The sequence below is a fragment of the Nilaparvata lugens genome, chromosome 7, assembly GCF_014356525.2.
Source record: "Nilaparvata lugens isolate BPH chromosome 7, ASM1435652v1, whole genome shotgun sequence".
NCBI lineage: Eukaryota > Metazoa > Arthropoda > Insecta > Hemiptera > Delphacidae > Nilaparvata > Nilaparvata lugens.
Genome location: NC_052510.1, coordinates 33,432,263 through 33,451,310, shown reverse-complemented (window position 1 = coordinate 33,451,310; position 19,048 = coordinate 33,432,263). Strand labels below are relative to the sequence as shown.

The 19,048-nt window shown below is 34.6% G+C and overlaps 1 protein-coding gene across 1 annotated transcript in view; it reads right to left on the bottom strand.

Moving 5' to 3' along the window:
- The window catches only part of LOC111051514, a 319,540-nt gene that overhangs the window by 65,704 nt on the left and 234,788 nt on the right, over window positions 1–19,048 (bottom strand). Inside the window, exon 9 of the mRNA XM_039432582.1 lies at window positions 2,579–2,800. Coding sequence (XP_039288516.1) covers window positions 2,579–2,800 — 222 coding nt within the window. The remainder of the gene's footprint in view (window positions 1–2,578; window positions 2,801–19,048) is intronic.

Below are 19,048 nucleotides of genomic sequence, written 5' to 3'. Positions count from 1 at the left end.
GACAATAGGTTTCATTGGGAAGAAAAAACGTATGTGATTATGTATCGAAAGACTAAGCATATTATTCTGTGAGAGTTTTCATCATTAGTAAAATTTCTCCAAAACATTTTCTATAGGTTTTTTAAAAATCTTTCTCAGAAGAGCCTACAAGCTGCGGATTTTGAAATCAGAATTATAAGGCTCATTAGCGAGTTCATCAGCCCATAGGGGGCTCACTAGTTCTACACACTTTGTTGGTAAAATCAATCCTATATATATCTCACCATAACAGAAAAGCAAGCGATATAAAAATTTCTGTCAATAATTACTGCCATCTTGTATTTTTTTATGATGTCGAATATCATCTTTGCTCATCATCAATATTCTTATTAGGCTTGTTGTAACGAAGAGATTCAGGACATTTGCCAATCTCTATCTTTAAAAGTCATGGAAAGTCGGTTTTATAGCTATAGCTAGTTACCTCACGCCTATGGAAAAACGCATCAGAAATCATGCAGGGGTTTCTTTGGAGGGCGCAGGCGAAATATAATTTTAAAGCTGGAAAAGCGATCTGAATTTCATAGATTTGACATTTCTCTGAATCTCTTGCACAAAAAAAGTTATGATAGAAAGAAATTTGAAAAAATATAAGAATAGTTTTGTAGGGCTTTTGAAGGTTATAACTAATGAAATATGCGTTTCAGAGAAAACTTTGATCGAACAAAAACTGCAGAGGATGATTTGTAGAATATTCTAGTCCAAAAAAACGGTTAAATATATTAAACGTTTATTGAAATACAAGCGATAGAGTAAAACCATAAACATTTTGGCGGCTATCTTGTTACTTTCCTTGCCCTATTACCATAGGTGAAGAAAGTATTGCTTTCCGAAAAAAATTAAGATACCCCAATTTCTAAATTTCTATACGTTTCAAGGTCCCCTGAGTCCAAAAAAGTGGTTTTTGGGTATTGGTCTGTATGTGTGTGTGTGTGTGTGTGTGTGTGTGTGTGTGTGTGTGTGTGTGTGTGTGTGGTGTGTGTGTGTGTGTGTGTGTATGAGTGTATATGCGTCTGTGTACACTATATCTCATCTCCCAATTAACGGAATGACTTGAAGTCCCATATCTGTAAAAATTTCAGGACCTCCGCCCCATCTATGCAAAGTTTGATTTTAGATTCTCAATTATCAGGCTTGAGATACAATTTAAACAAAAAATTTCAAGTGGAAAAGATTGAGCTTGAGAATCTCTACAATTAATGTTCAGTATCATTTTCACCGAAAATTAAAAATAAACTCAAAATTTGAGAAAATGTGATTATCCAATTGAAAACTGTTGGCAACTGTTGATTCTATTAAATGATTCACTATAAAGAGATAGCAGACCTCGTGTGTCTCCAGCGTTATTGCCCTGTCACCAGCTGGCTCAAATCTTTGAATAGTAGACTTGAGATGCGCGTTAACACTAGTGTCAGGAGATCAATTTTCATAATGGCAAGGAAAGTTGTGTGAGTGCGCCACACCAGATTTTTTTGAGGTGTTTTCTTGTGACTGACTTTCATCATCACGTTTCTCATTATTTATTTATTCTTCATTGCTGTCTTACATTAATTTATAGGTTGATAATAGATATTAAACAATAAAAAAACAAGATGAAAATAGATAAATTAATTTCAAAAAGTGAAATACATACATACTACATAGCTTTAATACATAGGCCTATTATCTACTTTATTAACATTTAATACATAAAGGTTTTTGTAGAAAAAAAATTAAAAATAAAAGGATAAATTCAAGCCCCATAAAAGCAGAGCTTGTGTGTGGGAAGTTTTTATCACAAAAATCATAATCAATAATGACTTGAATTAAATAGTTGATAGCATCATAAAATGTGGGAGAATATATAGTATTCGATTTTATAAAATTAATAAATGCAGATTTTAGTTGGAATACAGACTTAAGAATGGTTTCAATTTCTAAAAGAAAGATTTTCAGCTCAAAAGGTGCATTTGGTAAGTAAGGAACAGTTCTTATGTTCTACAGTTCTACTGTTCTTGATAAGTAATGAACAGTTCTTACAGTAATTATGCTAGACCTAACAGAGAAATTGAGACATCTTCCACAGCTGTAACACGGAAATGACCACGTAATGGCATTTGTGCTGGGACTAGAAGTAGCATACAATCAATTCCAGCAGCCTAAATGATAAATCAAAAGAATTTTTTTTCTCGTGCTCTTTCAATGTTATTTATAGACCTATATATCCTGAAAAAGGACGATTGGAGTGAGTCAATTTTGTTCTCCAACGAACTTGTCCTGCAAAAAGGTTCGAAGATTACGTGTTCAAAATTTGAAGCTGATTGATCAATACTTTCTAAAGCAATTATAGAAAATACAAACAGACGGACAACGACTTTAATCTTTAGTAAGTCGAAATTGAGAACTCACTAGCACTCGTTCAATAATATGTAGCCTACTACCTTCCTACAATCACGAAGAATGAGTTTACATCTTTCTTAGCATAAGTTTTTTCTGAATTTTTTCCAATCACATATTTGGAAAATCAATTTTATTATTTTAGGATTATCTTAGGTGAACCTACTTATATTATATTTCTTCAATGTATTGAAGAACTCGTATCTCAATTGCAATTTGGAAGAGTGTATTCCCTTGTGAATTGATGTAGCGGAGAAACCATTGCATTCTATTTTGAATCGAGTTTTCATTTTGTCTCCAGAAGTTGGTTCAAAGTTACAATCACCAGTTTTCAGCACATCGCTAAATGTTACATCGTATGACGCTCTACCAGCACCATTTCCTCCTCCTGTCAATTGAAAAAAAAATATAGGTACAAATATAATATTATATTGTATAATAGGTACAAAAAACTATAATAGGTACAAATATAATATATTATATTATATATATTATATTCACCAAAATATTTTGAACATGCAATATATACCAGGTACGGCATAAAAACCTGACGATTTTTGAGGGATAATAATCAAAGTATGTTCCATACAATTAAAACATATATCAAATTGAAGATCAAATTTTGCAATTTACATTGAATTACATAGATCCCTCACAAAGTTTTTATATTTGAAGATTATGTCTTCTAAATGTTTTCCGTTACTTTTCACACACTCACTTTAGCTAATTCTAAAATTTGCCATTGCTAGTACCACATACAACCCAACAGAGAAACTTCACTTCAAAAAAGTACACTGGAGAAATATCCTATTCCCAAGTAACAAAACTCACACCATGCCTACAAAAGGAGAGTCAACCAAAGCAACAACAACAACAGCAACAGCAAGAACAACAACAGGTTGATGTCAATAAGGTTTTGCAGAAAATTTTAAACAGTTTAAATATTCTTTCTGGACGACTTGACAGCTTGGAAGGGAAGAGTAAGAGTATCGAGAAGAAAACTAGAAAATGAATATTGCGAGCCAACAAGATATAAGGATTGCTACCTGGAATGCCAATGGAATAAATAAAATCAATAATAATAGAAGACAAGAAATAGAAATATTTCTGAAGACACGGAATATAGATGTTTGCCTCATCTCTGAAACCCATTCAACTGAGCAGACTCACTTCAAAATCAATAGATATAATGTTTACGAAACTATTCATCCTCAAAATCAAGCAAGAGGTGGAAGTGCTGTAATAGTGAAGGAGAATATTAAACACTATGAAGACTTCAGTATTCAAAGTGATGAAATACAGCTAACTGTAGTTGGAATAGAGTCCATCAACCAGAAAATACTTGTTGGAGCTGCATATTTTCCACCACATCACAATTTAAAGAAAAATGATTACACAAATATTTTCTTCAGCTTGGAGATAGATTCATAGTGGGTGGAGATTTTAATGCCAAGCATAAGGATTCGGGTTCAAGACTCACAACTACCAAAGGAAAAGAACTCAGAGAGGCTATCCAGAAGCTGGGCTTCAAATTCCATTCAACAGGGACACCTACTTATTGGCCAACAGATTTGAATAAAAATCCAGATCTTCTAGATTTCTTCATAACAAAGAGAATATCCAGTAATTTTATTGACATTGAAGAGAGCTTTGATCTGGATTTGGATACTCCACTTGGATATTCCACTTAGAACAGCTGAGCAGTTAGATGAAGCAGCAGAAAATTTCATGTGGCAAATCCAGAAATCAGCCTGGAAAAACACCAGAAAAACAAAAGGATGCAATTACCCCCTGGAGATTCGGCAACTTGTCTTAGAGAAACGAAGGGCAAGAAGAAAATGGCAACATACTCGTGATCCTGCTGACAAGAATATCTTGAATAACAAAACACAACAATTGAGAAGAGAGATAAGGAAACTAACTGAGGAATCCATTAATAACTATCTTCAAAATTTGACAGCTGATGCCAGTACAGATTATTCATTATGGAAAGCAATCCAATTAGGAATCCAGATGGTACTTGGACAAGAAACAACAGAGGAGAAGCAGATATATTTGCTAATCATCTGGAAGAAATCTTTCAGCCGAACAACATTCAATCTGAAATTGGTCCTGAAGAAAATATAATAGATCATTTAGATACAGAGATTGAACTAGTTTCTATAAATGAAGTTCAAGAAGAAATAAAATATAATCTGAATACCAAAAAAGCACCTGGATTTGAGCTGATTACAGGTGAAATCATAAAGAAACTTCCAAGAAAAGGTATTGTCATGCTAACATATTTATTCAATGCATCACTCCGATTACAGCATTTTCATACAATTTGGAAGGTGACAGAAGTCATTATGTTGCAAAAGCCTAGGAAATGTCCACAAGAAGCAAAATCGTACCGCCCAATATCTGTTCTACCTGTAATTTCAAAGCTTTTTGAGAAATTGTTAATGAAGAGATTGACTCCCATCATAAGTAGCAGGAATCTCATACCAGCCCATCAATTTGGTTTCAGGCAAAAGCATTCAACCCTGGATCAAGTACATAGAATCACCAATGTGATAGAGAATTCATTAGAAAAACAAATATATATGCTCAGCAATCTTCCTTGATGTGGCACAGGCATTTGACAAAGTGTGGCATGAAGGACTGATCAGTAAACTTCATAAAATTCTTCCCACTCAACTTGTAAAACTTTTTAAATCATACATCACCAACAGATTATTCAGAGTAAAACAAGGTGACGATGTCTCTGAATTGAAGGAAATAAGGGCTGGAGTTCCACAAGGCCGTGTTCTTAGACCAGTTCTTTATGTGCTGTACACAAGCGATCTTCCTGAATAGTTTACAGTGACAATTGCTACTTTTGCTGATGATACTGCAATACTGGCAGAAAAGGGGAAACAGTACAAGAAGCAGCCACAAAGCTACAGAATGCTTGCAACAAATTCAGTGACTGGACCAAAAAATGGAGAATTTGATTGAATGAGATGAAGTCCATTCATATCAACTTCAAAAACAAAAATATCACTGATCCGATTCGGAAAAATCTAAATGGGAATGTAGTACCACACAGCAACGCAGCAAAATACCTTGGAATGACTCTTGACGCCAAGTTGGAATGGAAAGAGCACATCAAGATGAAAAGGAGCGAGCTGGGACTCAAATACAGTAAAATCTATTGGCTGTTGGGTCGACAATTACATCTCTCATTGGACAACAAAATATTGATTTACAAAAAAATCCTAAAACCTGTCTGGACATATGGAATTCAGCTATGGGGCTGCTCTAGAACATCTAACATCAATCAGATCCAAACATTTTGAAACAGAGTACTGCAGAACATGGTGAATGCACCCTGGTACATAAGAGTAGGGGGAATCTGGGACTTTAAGGAAGCTCTTTTGCTTGAAATCCCCCTCCCCCCTTTCCACCCTTCTCCCATCGCACCTCCCCCCGCAGGGTGGGGGGTGTTCTAAAAATAGATTTTCCCCCTCCCACTCCCTCTCTCCCACCCTCTCTCTCTCCCTCTAACTCTCACTCTCTCTCTCTCTCTCTCTCTAATCTAATCTAATCTAATCTCCCTCTCTCTCCCCCTCTCACAGTGAGGACGAGGGGGATGAAGGAGGAGAGAGATATCTCTCTGTCTCTCGAATAGATTTCTCCTTCCCCTTCTCCAGTATAGATGAGGAGGGTGAATATCGATTATTGACTATTGACTATTGGATGAGGGAAAAAATAATTCCCCTTTGAGGGAAAAATTCTCTCTCTCTCTCTCTCTCTCTCTCTCTACATCTAATGCTATACTGACAGATTAAAGTGAATTGAGAAATTCCCTCACTCTCTCTCTCTCTCTCTCTCTCTCTCTCTCTCTCTCTACATCTATTGCTTAATAATCTAATGCTATACTGTCAGAATAAAGTGAATCCATATCCCTACAGAGAGGTCAATGATCTAAGTTCTTTTACATTTTTTATCTGCAATATCGTACAAGCATTTCCAAAGTTCATCGGAACTTGTAACAACAGATAATGGCAAATCATTTGTACAATCATAATGTAGATGACCTGTGTCCAGTATATCGAGTAATTCGAATATCTCAGATAAAATTGGAAAGTGGACATTTTCTGTTTTTGTTAACGACAAATCAGCATCTTGACATCCTGTTGAAAATGTAATATTCTTCGCAATTGATTCAAATTCATTAAATGAAATTGCCATCAAGAGATGAGTTAATTTTTGAATTTTGAAAAACCATAACACTGCATGTTAACACCCCCCTGTTTGGCATGTGTCTCTGTTCTATAAATTGATAATGTGCATGGTGTGTACTTGTTAGCATCAACAGATGGCTGAAGGGGGGGTGTCTCACTTCTATAAAATGATCACGGCACATGTGCTGGTGTTATCAGCTCTAGCTCTGAGCTGCTACTAAACTAAAAAGTGAGAGAAATATTGCAATGAAAAATCATTTGAACACAGAAAAAGTTTATTCACACATTTTACTACAACTATTCATAATTTCATCTTCAATTTTAATTAACTTATCTATACACAAATTATGAGGACGATAAAAACATAGATAGTCTCTCATGTCATTTAAATTAACCGTGCTTAGGAAAATGACTTTTAATTGTTTTGCCAAACTATAATTTTTATGAGTTGATTTCCTAATTGCACTTTCACACTCATCATACCAATCAATACAGTTTTTTAACCTCACTTCCAACTCGTTGTCAGCAGCCAACCACTTTCTCGGGTCCATGATAAGCAGATGAACAAAACTAAGTGTAGGCTGGGACTATTATAGAGTAATTGAGCGGTCTTTCTTCATTAATTGTAGACAGGCAACATGTACGTGCTTTATGCAGTCTCAATGCATGCATGCAATAAACACACTGAATCTCTTTTCCATTGTAGAAAAATCAATAAGGAGCGAAGTTTCTTTTCTGTGAATTCATGTACATTGCAGCCATTTTCATACTTTGCATTCGATTGTTTTCACAAATGAAATTATTTGTTTGATACATATTTTTAAACAAAAAAGAATTATAATGTTGAGCACTGAACAAAGCACATCGTCCATCAGGCCTATTTTTATGAATGTTACACACACCATAACACCATAAACTAGTGAAAAAGCTGAAATTGGGTTATGCAAAATCCTCTGGTATACATTGAACGTTAGTATGAAATCTTCTTAAAAACTTTGCTTTCTCAGTTCCTTTTGTAAAAATTTTTTCATAACCCACAAGGTAATCACGTATTAATGAGTCAGTGTATTCTAAATCTCCATCTTCCCATTTTATTTTATGATTATAACCATGTTACATCGTTATACAATTTTACACTCAATTCCGTCTTTGCAAATGGCGATTTGAAATGGAATACAATATAATTATTAAACTGATCAATTATGGCAAGTTCTTTCACAATAATTTGATTACAATCTTGTTTAAACCAGTGAAGATCAACTGTAGCAATTTTTGTAGTCATCTGCTTATCCACTTCTTTCTGTTCAGTGGGCTCATCGAATCCTCCATCTTTCTCCCCCTCCTCCTCCTCCTCCTCCCGTTTCTGCTCCTCCACCCCCTGTGGCTTCTGGATCAGTGTACTGCACCTTGGCTCATAATAGAAACTATCAGAATCGAGATCACACTGGATACCAATAGACTGAGTTTGCACTTTGTTCTTACTCTATAAAATATCAGAACACAAAGAATAGGACATTTTAGATGTTACCTGTTCAAAGGTGAAACTGATAATGAGCCAAATTTGTCAGGGTGCACACCTCATATAATATTGCGCGCAGTGCACTCTATCAATAAAATTACTGAACTTCTCTCACTATGCTTGTCAGAGGTGTGTACTCCATCACACGATCGCTAATTAAAATGGAATAAGCGGAAGTATTTGCAGGTACTGCAGTATTAAATTCCATTTCAATACGAACATCTGTCGAAGATTTCAAATGACTTGTTTGGTGTGAACAATCCACAACAACCAGCGGTGTTGAATCACAAAACGTCTTAAAGTCGATTTCTGTTCTGAGTTCGCTATCGATTGTATGATTATACATACGAGGGAGCGAAATCCAGATACATTCTGTATAATAGTTCTTTTTTACCTAGCAGATTTTTGTATGGATAATACTTGCTGTTCAAATATACTTTCACATTGTAAATACCACAGCTATCGAAATTAGATATTGATTTTTTAATATTTTATTCTTACAATCAGTTTGAAATGCAATAAAATTATAACATATTTTGGACTATCAAAAACTGATGTGGTGTGGACTGCCCAAGAATGGTTAAGTGAATTTTGCAAATTTGGTAATTCACAAATTTCCCAATGGCGGAAACTTAATTTCAGTGGAGTGTCAGCATCGAGCAGTCTCAAAAATTTCAGTCTTATGTGATCTTCTAAAGTTATGTAGGGCATTCTCCATTGCAGTTTTGTGATTTTCACAATAACACTTGTTCCAGTTGCAGACTCAACACAATTTAGGTCTGTCGGTGACCTCAATAAGACAGGTTCCTGTTTCAAATTTAAAATTATTCTTTGAAAATCTTCAAAAAACGGGAGGATTAATTTCAGTGGTACACAGAAAGTGAATTTATTATCTGTTAGCGCATATCCTGCTCTGTCAAAACCAGCAAAGTGATATGTGTTTTTATCAAGCGTATTCTTCACAAGTATAGCTTTAATTGTAGATGTTAATCCAATCAATCTTGTTTTAAAAATTTGTTGACCTGCTAATTCATATTGTATTTCGTCAAAAAGGTTACCGATTACATTATTGCTTAATTTATAGTCTGCCGCAACCGGTGGACCAGCCGGGTCTGCTCCCGGTTTTGTACAGCTAACTGTTCCCTCAATGATTAACTGTTCCATAAATGATTTGCAAGGTATAGAATAGACATCTAAAGAACTTATGCCTATACGCGCCTTGTCAGAGTTTTTTATTTCTTGTCCTGAATAAACTGTTTGAGTGTGAAATTGGAATTTGGTTATATCATTATAAAACTGAAGCTCTGTCTCCACATCCAGAATTTCACTAATTGCAGCTCCTCCTCCTGACATTCCGCCAATCAACTATAAAACCTAACTTTTCTAATATTCTCACACTTTTAGCTGACAAAGCACATTTGTTTTTAGGTGTTGACGCTCTCACATTCGTCTTTCTAATGACATTGTGTGTACACGTCTTATTTGAACATCGATTGAAAACAAGATAATCCATTATGTTTACTTTTGTTTTTCATGTATGTGCAACCTTATTGTAATTGTAATCTCCACGGGAATCAATATACGATCTGTTCTGGTCTGTCACCTTTACATTAATAGTTTGAATTCGATGAGTATTCAAAGGTACATGAATAATTGGTGATAGTACTTTGTTTATTAAATAACCGCTAGGAACCTTTGGCAAAAATTTGCAGATTATATGTTTTCGTTCTCCATCAGAGTAACTTCAACATGCTAAATTACACTTGAGTACAATACTGCAATGCTTGTTATGTTGCTGGGAATGATGCCATTTATTTGCTTGCAAAACAACATTATCAAAACCAAGTATCTTACCAATCAAATCAGCACGTGTTAAATCAATAACTTTATCAGAATGAATTTCAATCATCATAGTATTTGTGTTTGTACGTATAATAAGTTTAATCTTCTTTTCATCAATATTCAATTTATTCTTCAAAGATTTTATAATATCCTCAACTTCATATGCACCCGTATCCAGCTCAATTAATCTATCACCATATTTGAAGCTGGAATTTGTTCCTTTGTTAACGTTTGCAATACTATTGTAACTACAAAAATTAATCAATCCAATTTCCCATTGACGATTTTTATCCAATTCTATAATTTCTTGTAAATGTTCATAGAGGTTACTTGTGTTAGATCTTAATGTAATAACAACCATCTTGTAATGTGTTCAGCACAAACACTTAATTACAACTGATTAGTGGAAACAATAATGTAAGATGACCACAGAAATCACTATTTGATGGTTGCATGTGCTCTACATTATAAAATATATTTACTCCAATTCCTTTTTTCCAATATTTGTCCAATTTGTATGGTGGTTGTAAATTTCCAATTGGATCAAAATACCAAACATTAGAGTCGACTTTTTTATATGCAACCCAATGCGTGCCATCCTCGCTTCCCCTTGCCAAATTCACAATACCATTCTTGTTTTTTAGAACTTTTTTGGGTAATGCATCTAGCATATATATACCTCTCAGCTGAATCTGTAATAATTTTGACTAATCAATCAAATCATAATTACTCAATTCTCCTTCAATATTCATGTCTTCTTCTTCTTCTTCTTCCTACTCTTCTTTGTTGTTCTATGTTTCTTAACTTGTTTTTGGGGGAATAAACTCACACCATATGATGATGGTGGTGGTAAAGGGGGTGGGATTAAAACTCTCCCGCCACTAATAGCAGGAAAAGGTTTTAAAAAATACCCTTTTCCTGCAATATGCTCTTTCAACCGAGCTATAGCTTTGCGTCTAATTTCATTACTATAACTTCTCCTCTCATTCTTCCTCTTCTTCTTCTTCTTTCTCAAAGACCCACCAAACGCAGCTTTAGCTTTCATGATGTTTGTAACAAGATAGCTAAGTGCTTTCTCAGCAAGGGGTGTTTCTAGATTTTTGAATATCTCCCACGCTGCACTCGCTAGAGCTCTGTCAGCTATTGCTCGAGTTTTATTATTGCTATTTTGTGTATATGCTATATCATGTACCTTACAGGCTCTATCTAATGAATTCATACCTTGATCACCTCTCTTTAACCTTTTATTAACCTTTGTCCCCGGGCCACAATACTGATAGCCAGGGAGGTAAATTTCATTTTGTTGAAGATCAATGAGCTTATTTAAAATAGTGGATGTGACATTACCTGCTATGCTCGTCACACCCTTAAGAACTTTGGCCGCTGAACTCAAGATTCCTCTACCTCGTTTCCTCGGACTTTGCTTTCTCCTACATACCATTTTCTTACCTTTCAACTCAATGGTTGAACATTAACTGGAGTTGATTAATTAATTAATCATTACACTAACTTAATCGAAAGAAAATTGAATTGGTTTAATTTTCAATCAAGTTGGAAATGAATTCACACACTATCAGATTGCTATGTGCTTATAACATTGTTCAAATGATGAGAATATTATTTCAAATAACAAATCTGAAAAGGTGAACATGATTTGAAATGGGGAAATGATGTCATCGGGTCCGCCCATATCTGTAGGAACGCGTGCCAAAACAGATGTGGGGGAGCGATGCATCAACTCAGTGAAGCCGCTTGGCTGTGTGTGTGTGTGTGTAGTAGTAAAGACACTTGGTGCTGTGCATGCTCGCAACAAACTATAAAAGGGGAGCCCACCTTATTTACATATCAGTCACAACAGAGTGCTACGTGTAAGGTGAACCATTCTCCTTCTGTCTGTGTTTCTACTATTCATTATGAACTTATCAACAACAACAAGTGTAAACAGGTAAGAATTGAAAACAATTTTTTTCAAAATATGTACACAATTTATTCACTACTACTAATACTACTTTAACACACACATCTATAAAATTCGTAACACATAAGTCGACAATGCTTAACAATTTTTATATCAGTCCAATTCCCCGACTTATGTGATATATAATACCAAATTTTTACAACTTTTATTAAACTCTACAATAAGAATTATTATTCTTGGAATAGCATTCTCACACAGCGTTCTTCTACCAATGCTAATTCACAACTGATTTAAAAACATGCAGTTGTACTCCATCACTCTAATTCTATATCATCCTGATTGTTATTCTTTTGTTTTTCAGAATCTAATATCATCATCATCATCATGCCGAGGGAACGCAGAATACATGGCGTGAATTCCAGCACTGTCCGCCATCATATTAGCATCAAGGATCTGGAGGAAACCAACATCGAGAATGTGCTCGAGAGGTCGAAACGTCACGTTTTCGAGATAATTAGGGAGCACGCGGCACGGCATGATGGCAATGTGAAATGGTTCATTGTGTTAAATGTTTTGTTGTACAAATTAGTGGTGATGGATGATGGGGTTAGTGAGTCTGTCTCATCTCTCATCAATCTTCATAGTTACTCCAACATAGCATTAAACGTGCTTGAGTATTATGAAGATTTTAATGATCATTTCATGTTGGCCATTAGAAAAATCCTGTCATCTTTTGAGAACTTTGTTTGACATGGCAGCAGTTGGGTGTTGAAGAAAATTGAGTCACTGGATGTGAACGTGATTAAATTCAATCCAATATTCACATCCAGTTCCATTCAAACACCCTAGTTTCTTAAAAACAAAAATTGTATTATAAATGTCAAAGATCTGTCTGACAAAAAATGTTTTTTATGGTCAGTCCTCGCATATTTCATCAGAAACCAAGGAACTCACGCTTGACTGTGAAGTATTTGAGGAAGTTTGCTCACACACTTAATACGCGAGGTGTAAATTTTCTGGTGACAAAATGCGATATTAAGAAATTTGAAATACTGAATCCGGATATTGCAATTCATGTCATCGCGTATGACAACAAAAAGTTTTTCCCCTACTGCACAAGCATTTTCCGCACTCGTGAACACCAAATTAATCTTTTAATGTTGAAAGCCAATGCAGGAAAAATGCATTTTTGTTCAATTAATACCACGGACGGGAAAAACGGATTATCGCGCCTTCTCTCTCACCTTTCAAAACACCACAGTCAAGTACATGTTTGTAATTTCTGTTTTCATAGATTTACATCGACCAAATCTAAAAATTCTGATGGGAAAGCAAATTTGATGAAACATGAGCAGCTTTGTTCCAAGTTTGAATCACAGCGTGTTTCATATCCTAAACACGGAGACACAATCAAATTTAAGAAACTAGGCGTGACATTGAAGAAAAAGTATACAATTAATGCGGATTTAGAAACTTACGTTGTTAATATCGATAATAATGATGATGATGAATCTGATTCCGATGAAATTACTCATAGCTATACAAAGAAAACAGCACAACTTATTCCCTGCGGGTATTGTTTTGTTGTTATCAATGTGAATTGGGAAATCACTCATGGAACTGTACTCCATAGATCGAGTAATTTAGATGAAAAAATCATGGAGAAATTCCTTCAGGAAATTACAGATCTCAGTGACATTTTGTACAAGGATATGAAATGCAAAATTCTGATGCAACATTTATTTATTAATTTATTAATTCATCTATTTATTTATTTCTTTATTTATTTATTTATTAGAACAGTCACAAACACAATATTTGGAAAGAGAAACAGGCAATTGCCCAAAACTTCTTCAATTCCTTGATTTTGGCACATAGATAGTCCAAAGTGAGGTTAAGTTTAAAATTTCTGTGTCCACCAAAGGTTATCCGAAAGTCAAGAGCACGAATTTAAAAATTCGGTGAACTGTGGACTTTGCGCCAAACCATTCTTAGACACCAATATTAAATGTCATCACCACGCACATGAAACTGGAAATTACCTATGTGCAGCCCACATTTCTTGTAATTTATCAGCTCGTACTCTGGAGTACATTCCATGTTATTTTCATAATTTCTCCGGGTTTGATTTGTATTCCATTCTGAAAGCGCTCAGTAAATGTAAAAAAGAAATTTCCTGCATCGCGAATACGTCAGAGAGATTTTTGACACTTTCAGTAGGCAAAATTATATTTTTAGATTCCTACAAGTTTATGAGCAAATCCTTGGAAGTATTGGTGCGTAGTTTGGTAGAGAGTACAGACATGGGAAAGAAGTTCAAACATTTATTTTCAGTGTTTCATGACCCACCACACGAAAACAGACATCTCTTGTTGAAAAAAGGAATATATCCTTACTCATACATGAGTTGTCCCGAAAAATTTGCAGAAACATCACTTCCTCCCATCGAATGTTTTCGTAATGATTTAACTGATACACCTCTGTCTCGTGAAGAATATGAGCATGCGCAAAGAGTGTTCTCGACATTCAAACTGGAATATCTTGGTGAATATCACAATTTCTATTTATGTTTGGATGTGTTGCTATTAGTGGAAGTTTTTGAATCTATGAGGTCTATGCTTTTCAGCTCATACGGCCTTGATGTCACTCATTTTGTTTCCCTCGCACACATTACCTGGAATTGTATGTTGAAGTACACTAAGGTCGAACTAGAGTTAATCACACATCCTGACATGCATCTCATGTTTGAGGCAGTGATGAGGGGTGGGGTCTCATTTATCAGTAAACATTATTGTGAGGCGAATAACAAGCATCTACCTGAGACATACGACCCCTCAAAACCGAGTAATTATCTCCTTTATATCCATGCGAACAGTTTATACTCGGAGGTCATGAGTCGAAACTTATCTGTTGGAAATTTCAAATTCCTTACAGAGGAAGAAATTTCCAAGCTTGATTTCGCGAATTTGGAGAGCAATTCAGAAACTGGATATGTCATAGAATGTGATCCCAAGTATCTGAAAGAGTTACATGATAAGCATGCCAGCTTCCCACTCGCGCCTCTCCACCAAACACCTCCACATGAATTGCTGTCAAACTATCAAACAAATAAGAACGGTCAAACTGGAACCAAAAAGCTCATGAACACACTTTTTGACCTTGAAAAGTACATTGTCCACTACCTCAATTTAAAACTCTACCTTCAGCTCGGTTTGCAATTAATGAAAGTACATCGCATAATTAGCTTTTCCCAATCTCCCTGGCTGAAAAGCGACATCGATTTCAATATCCGCAATAGACAGACCGTGAAAAATAAATTTGAAGTATCTTTCTTTAAGGCCTGTTGTAATTTGATTTCTGGTAAGACTATTCAATCAGTTCGCAAACATATCAATGTTAAAATTATCACAGATGAAAAACGATTAGATAAGTACATTTCAAATCTGTTATGCAAACGCTGGCAAATAACTAGTCTGAACGTGATCGCGGTTTTCTCTTGTAAGTTGGAACTAAAAATGAACAAGCCTATCTATTCCAGGTTTTCCATACTGGAGTTGAATAAATTCCATATATTATATGATTTTTTCTATTGTAAATTACAAAAAATTATACCGTGGGATCGCATAGAACTCTGTATGACCGATACCGATAGTTTTCTTTTAAATGTAAAAGTAGAGGATGTGTATCAGTTGATTGAAGAAAATTTGAACCTTTTGACACTAGTAACTACCCTCTTTACCACCCCTGCTTTTCCATGGAGAGAGAAATAAAGTTCTAGGAAAGTTCAAGGATGAGACAGCCTCAAAGCCTATCCGTCAATTTATTGGGCTTCAATCTAAACTTTACTCATATTCAGTATGTAATGAGAATGAAGAACATGTAAATAAATGTGTAGCAAAGGGTGTACAGAGTGGAGTGAAATGTAGAAAACTTAATTTTAATTTATACAAGAAATCGCTGATTGAACGTTGTTAACACATTGATAAATTCAATATGATGAGATCCTATAATCACACCATGTATCAGATTGAATGTGTAAAAATCTGCTTGAGTCCTTATGATGACAAGAGATACATTGCAGAGAACGGTGTGGACACTTTGCCTTTTGGACATTATAGAGTGCCAACAATGCTCTGAATGATTGCTCAGTATGTCCTGTGACGATCATCCAACACCACTAATTTTGATTTCCTGTTGTAAATATGAATATTATTAGATCTAAGATAGCATTAGAACTTCATAGCGTGCCACATGTCAACTATCCCACTTGCAAATATGAGTTGAAAAGTGAAAAAGACTTGTTTCAAGCTGATCTCATTGAAATGAGCAGTTTATCACGTTTTAATAAAGGTTATAGGTATATCTTAGTTGTTATTGATTGTTTATCAAAATTCGCATATTGTGTACCATCAAAAGACAAGTCAAGTCAATCTGTATTTGATGCACTCGAACCAATTATTTCTAAAAATAAGGGAGTTAAGTTGTTCCAATCAGATCAGGGAACAGAATTCTTTAATTCAAAAGTTAAAGCGTTATTAGATACATACAGTATTAAACATTACCATGTTCTTAGTGATAAGAAAGCTTCCATAGTTGAAAGGTTTAATAGAACAATTAAAGCAAAAATTTATAGATATTTAACTGAATGTGGAACCAAAAACTGGATAAGCAATCTAGACAGTTTGGTTTGAAATAATAATGCAACAATGCACACTTCAATTAGAATGAAACCTAAAGATGTCTGCAAGAATGATCGTAATCATGTTTTAATGTCTTTGAATTCTGCATTCAATAGACAATATAAATTGAAAAATTCAAAACCAGAATTTAAGCTAGGAGATATCAATCGAATCTCAAAGAAAAGGTTTTTTTTTGAATCTTATAACATAAATTGGAGCACAGAGTATCTTGTGATTCATTCTATATTCCCTTCTCAACCTGTAATATACAGCTTGCCAGATCTCTGAACAGAGAAGTAATTAGTGGTAGGTTTTACGGAGAAGAAATTAAAAAAACGAATCGGAGAGACAAGTATATCTGATTGAACAAATATTGAAGCGTGATAAAAAAGGATTGCTTGTTAAGTGGATTGGATTCTCAACACCTAGTTATATTAGTAGAAGTGAACTATTGGATGAAAAATAATCTATCGTAACATCATGTTGTAATACATTGCATTTACTGTAAATGTCACGAAGATTTGGTGTAAATATAATAAGTCTTTATCAAAAAATGCTTCTCAGTTTCATTTCAATCTGTAGTTTCATTTTCGTAATTTGCTTTAGAAAATCTTTGAGCATGCAGTAGATAAGGAGAAGCAGACCATATGCATTCTCGTAAAGAGGGTGCGGGAGAGAGAGGGAAGGATATATTGAAGTGAGAAACTTCTAGCAGTTTGCTAGTGCATTGCTGTAAAAAGGGAAGTGATAGCCAGCATGTGTTGACTGCATTCCGATGTGATAACACATACACAGCCACACTCTGAGAGCCATGTGGTGGCTGACACTCCCCCTTTGATAACAACAACATTGATAACTTATGAAAAATGATTAGTTCCTTATGAGATCACATGCTGTACACATGTCTAACATGAGTAATATCCCGATAGTGAATTTTGACAAGATTATAAGACAGAAAGAAATCCCAGCATGGTGTAAAAACGGTAAGTTGTTACCTCATAATGCAAGGATCCTTATAATAGGGTCTTCAGGGTGTGGTAAGACCAATTTGCTATTTAATTTAATTTTTTCAAAGAATGGGTTAAGATTTAAAACTATATACTTGCATACCAAGAGTGAGTATCAAGATAAATATATTTTTTTAAAAAACATTTTTTCCAACATGAAGGATATTGAATTTCATATAAACAACAATTCTGAATCTATACCACATCCGAACAAAATATCAGAATATTCTTCAGTTATATTTGATGATTTACAACTTAATCATGTACCTCAAATAAGAGAATATTTTACTATGGGCTGACATCATAATATTGACATAGCATATTTAATTCAGAGTTATGGAGCTATGCAGAAACATTCAACTAGGGACAATGCGAATATGATTATAATCTTCAAGATAGATTTATTGAGTCTCAAATTAATTCACAGAGATAATGTTGGAAGAGATATTTCTTATAAAGATTCCAGTAAACTTTATCATGAAGTTTGGAATTGTAAACCTCATAATTTTGTAACTATTATGAGCGAGTGTGGAATTAATAGTGGTAAGTACCAAGATTCACTCGATACGTTTCTTACCATTCAGTAGAGATTAATTTATTCTTTGTACAGTCATGTTGTCTAAAACACGCAGGAGAAAACTAAATAGCAAGAACGTCGGTTCAATCGATAAGATTAAGAAATTGAGAAAAGTAATCAGTGACAAGCATAAAAGCTTACTCAATTTTGAAAAACAATCGGAGGAATACAATAGGAAAATGCTCTCACCGTTGATAGAGCCCATAATCGAACTGGGAAAAATCAAATCTAGTTTCCACTCTAATCATGGTTCTACACCAAAAAAGGAAGAAGTAAAAGAGGAAGAAGAGAGCATGGAGATTGATGATGATGAGGAGGAGGAGGAGGAGGAGGAGCCAAGTTATGATAAAAGCTATGGGAGTTCAACAGAGAATCTTATAAGCTCAACTAAATTTGAAAACAGTTTACTTGGTTCTAGTAAAAACGATGAGGTGTTGGCACAATTCCTAAAAACGTTTCATACGGAAAAATTGATTAATTCAATTAGTTATGGAATTTCATATGATTCTAAAGATGACGTGTATTATATTGGAGATCAGCAAGTAATATTTGATAACGGCTATATAGATATTGATAATAACCGATTTTGTATAACACATGGTTTACTTGAGTTATTATTCAGTTCAAGGCCAAATTCGAATCTTTATAATCAGAGAGATCTGGATAAGTATAGAAAAATCTTAACACTTACAGGCATATATTCAGATTGAAGAGGGTATGTTGAACGTTATCAGGGAATTAAATCGCAAATGATTCAGAAATTATTTCCCAGTAAAAAAATTAGTAAAGAGAAGGGATGGGGTTTATTGAAATTTGCAAAAAATAATTCTCATGATAGAATTTATCAATACTTTGATAATTTTGACAAATTAGTGGAAAGATTAAA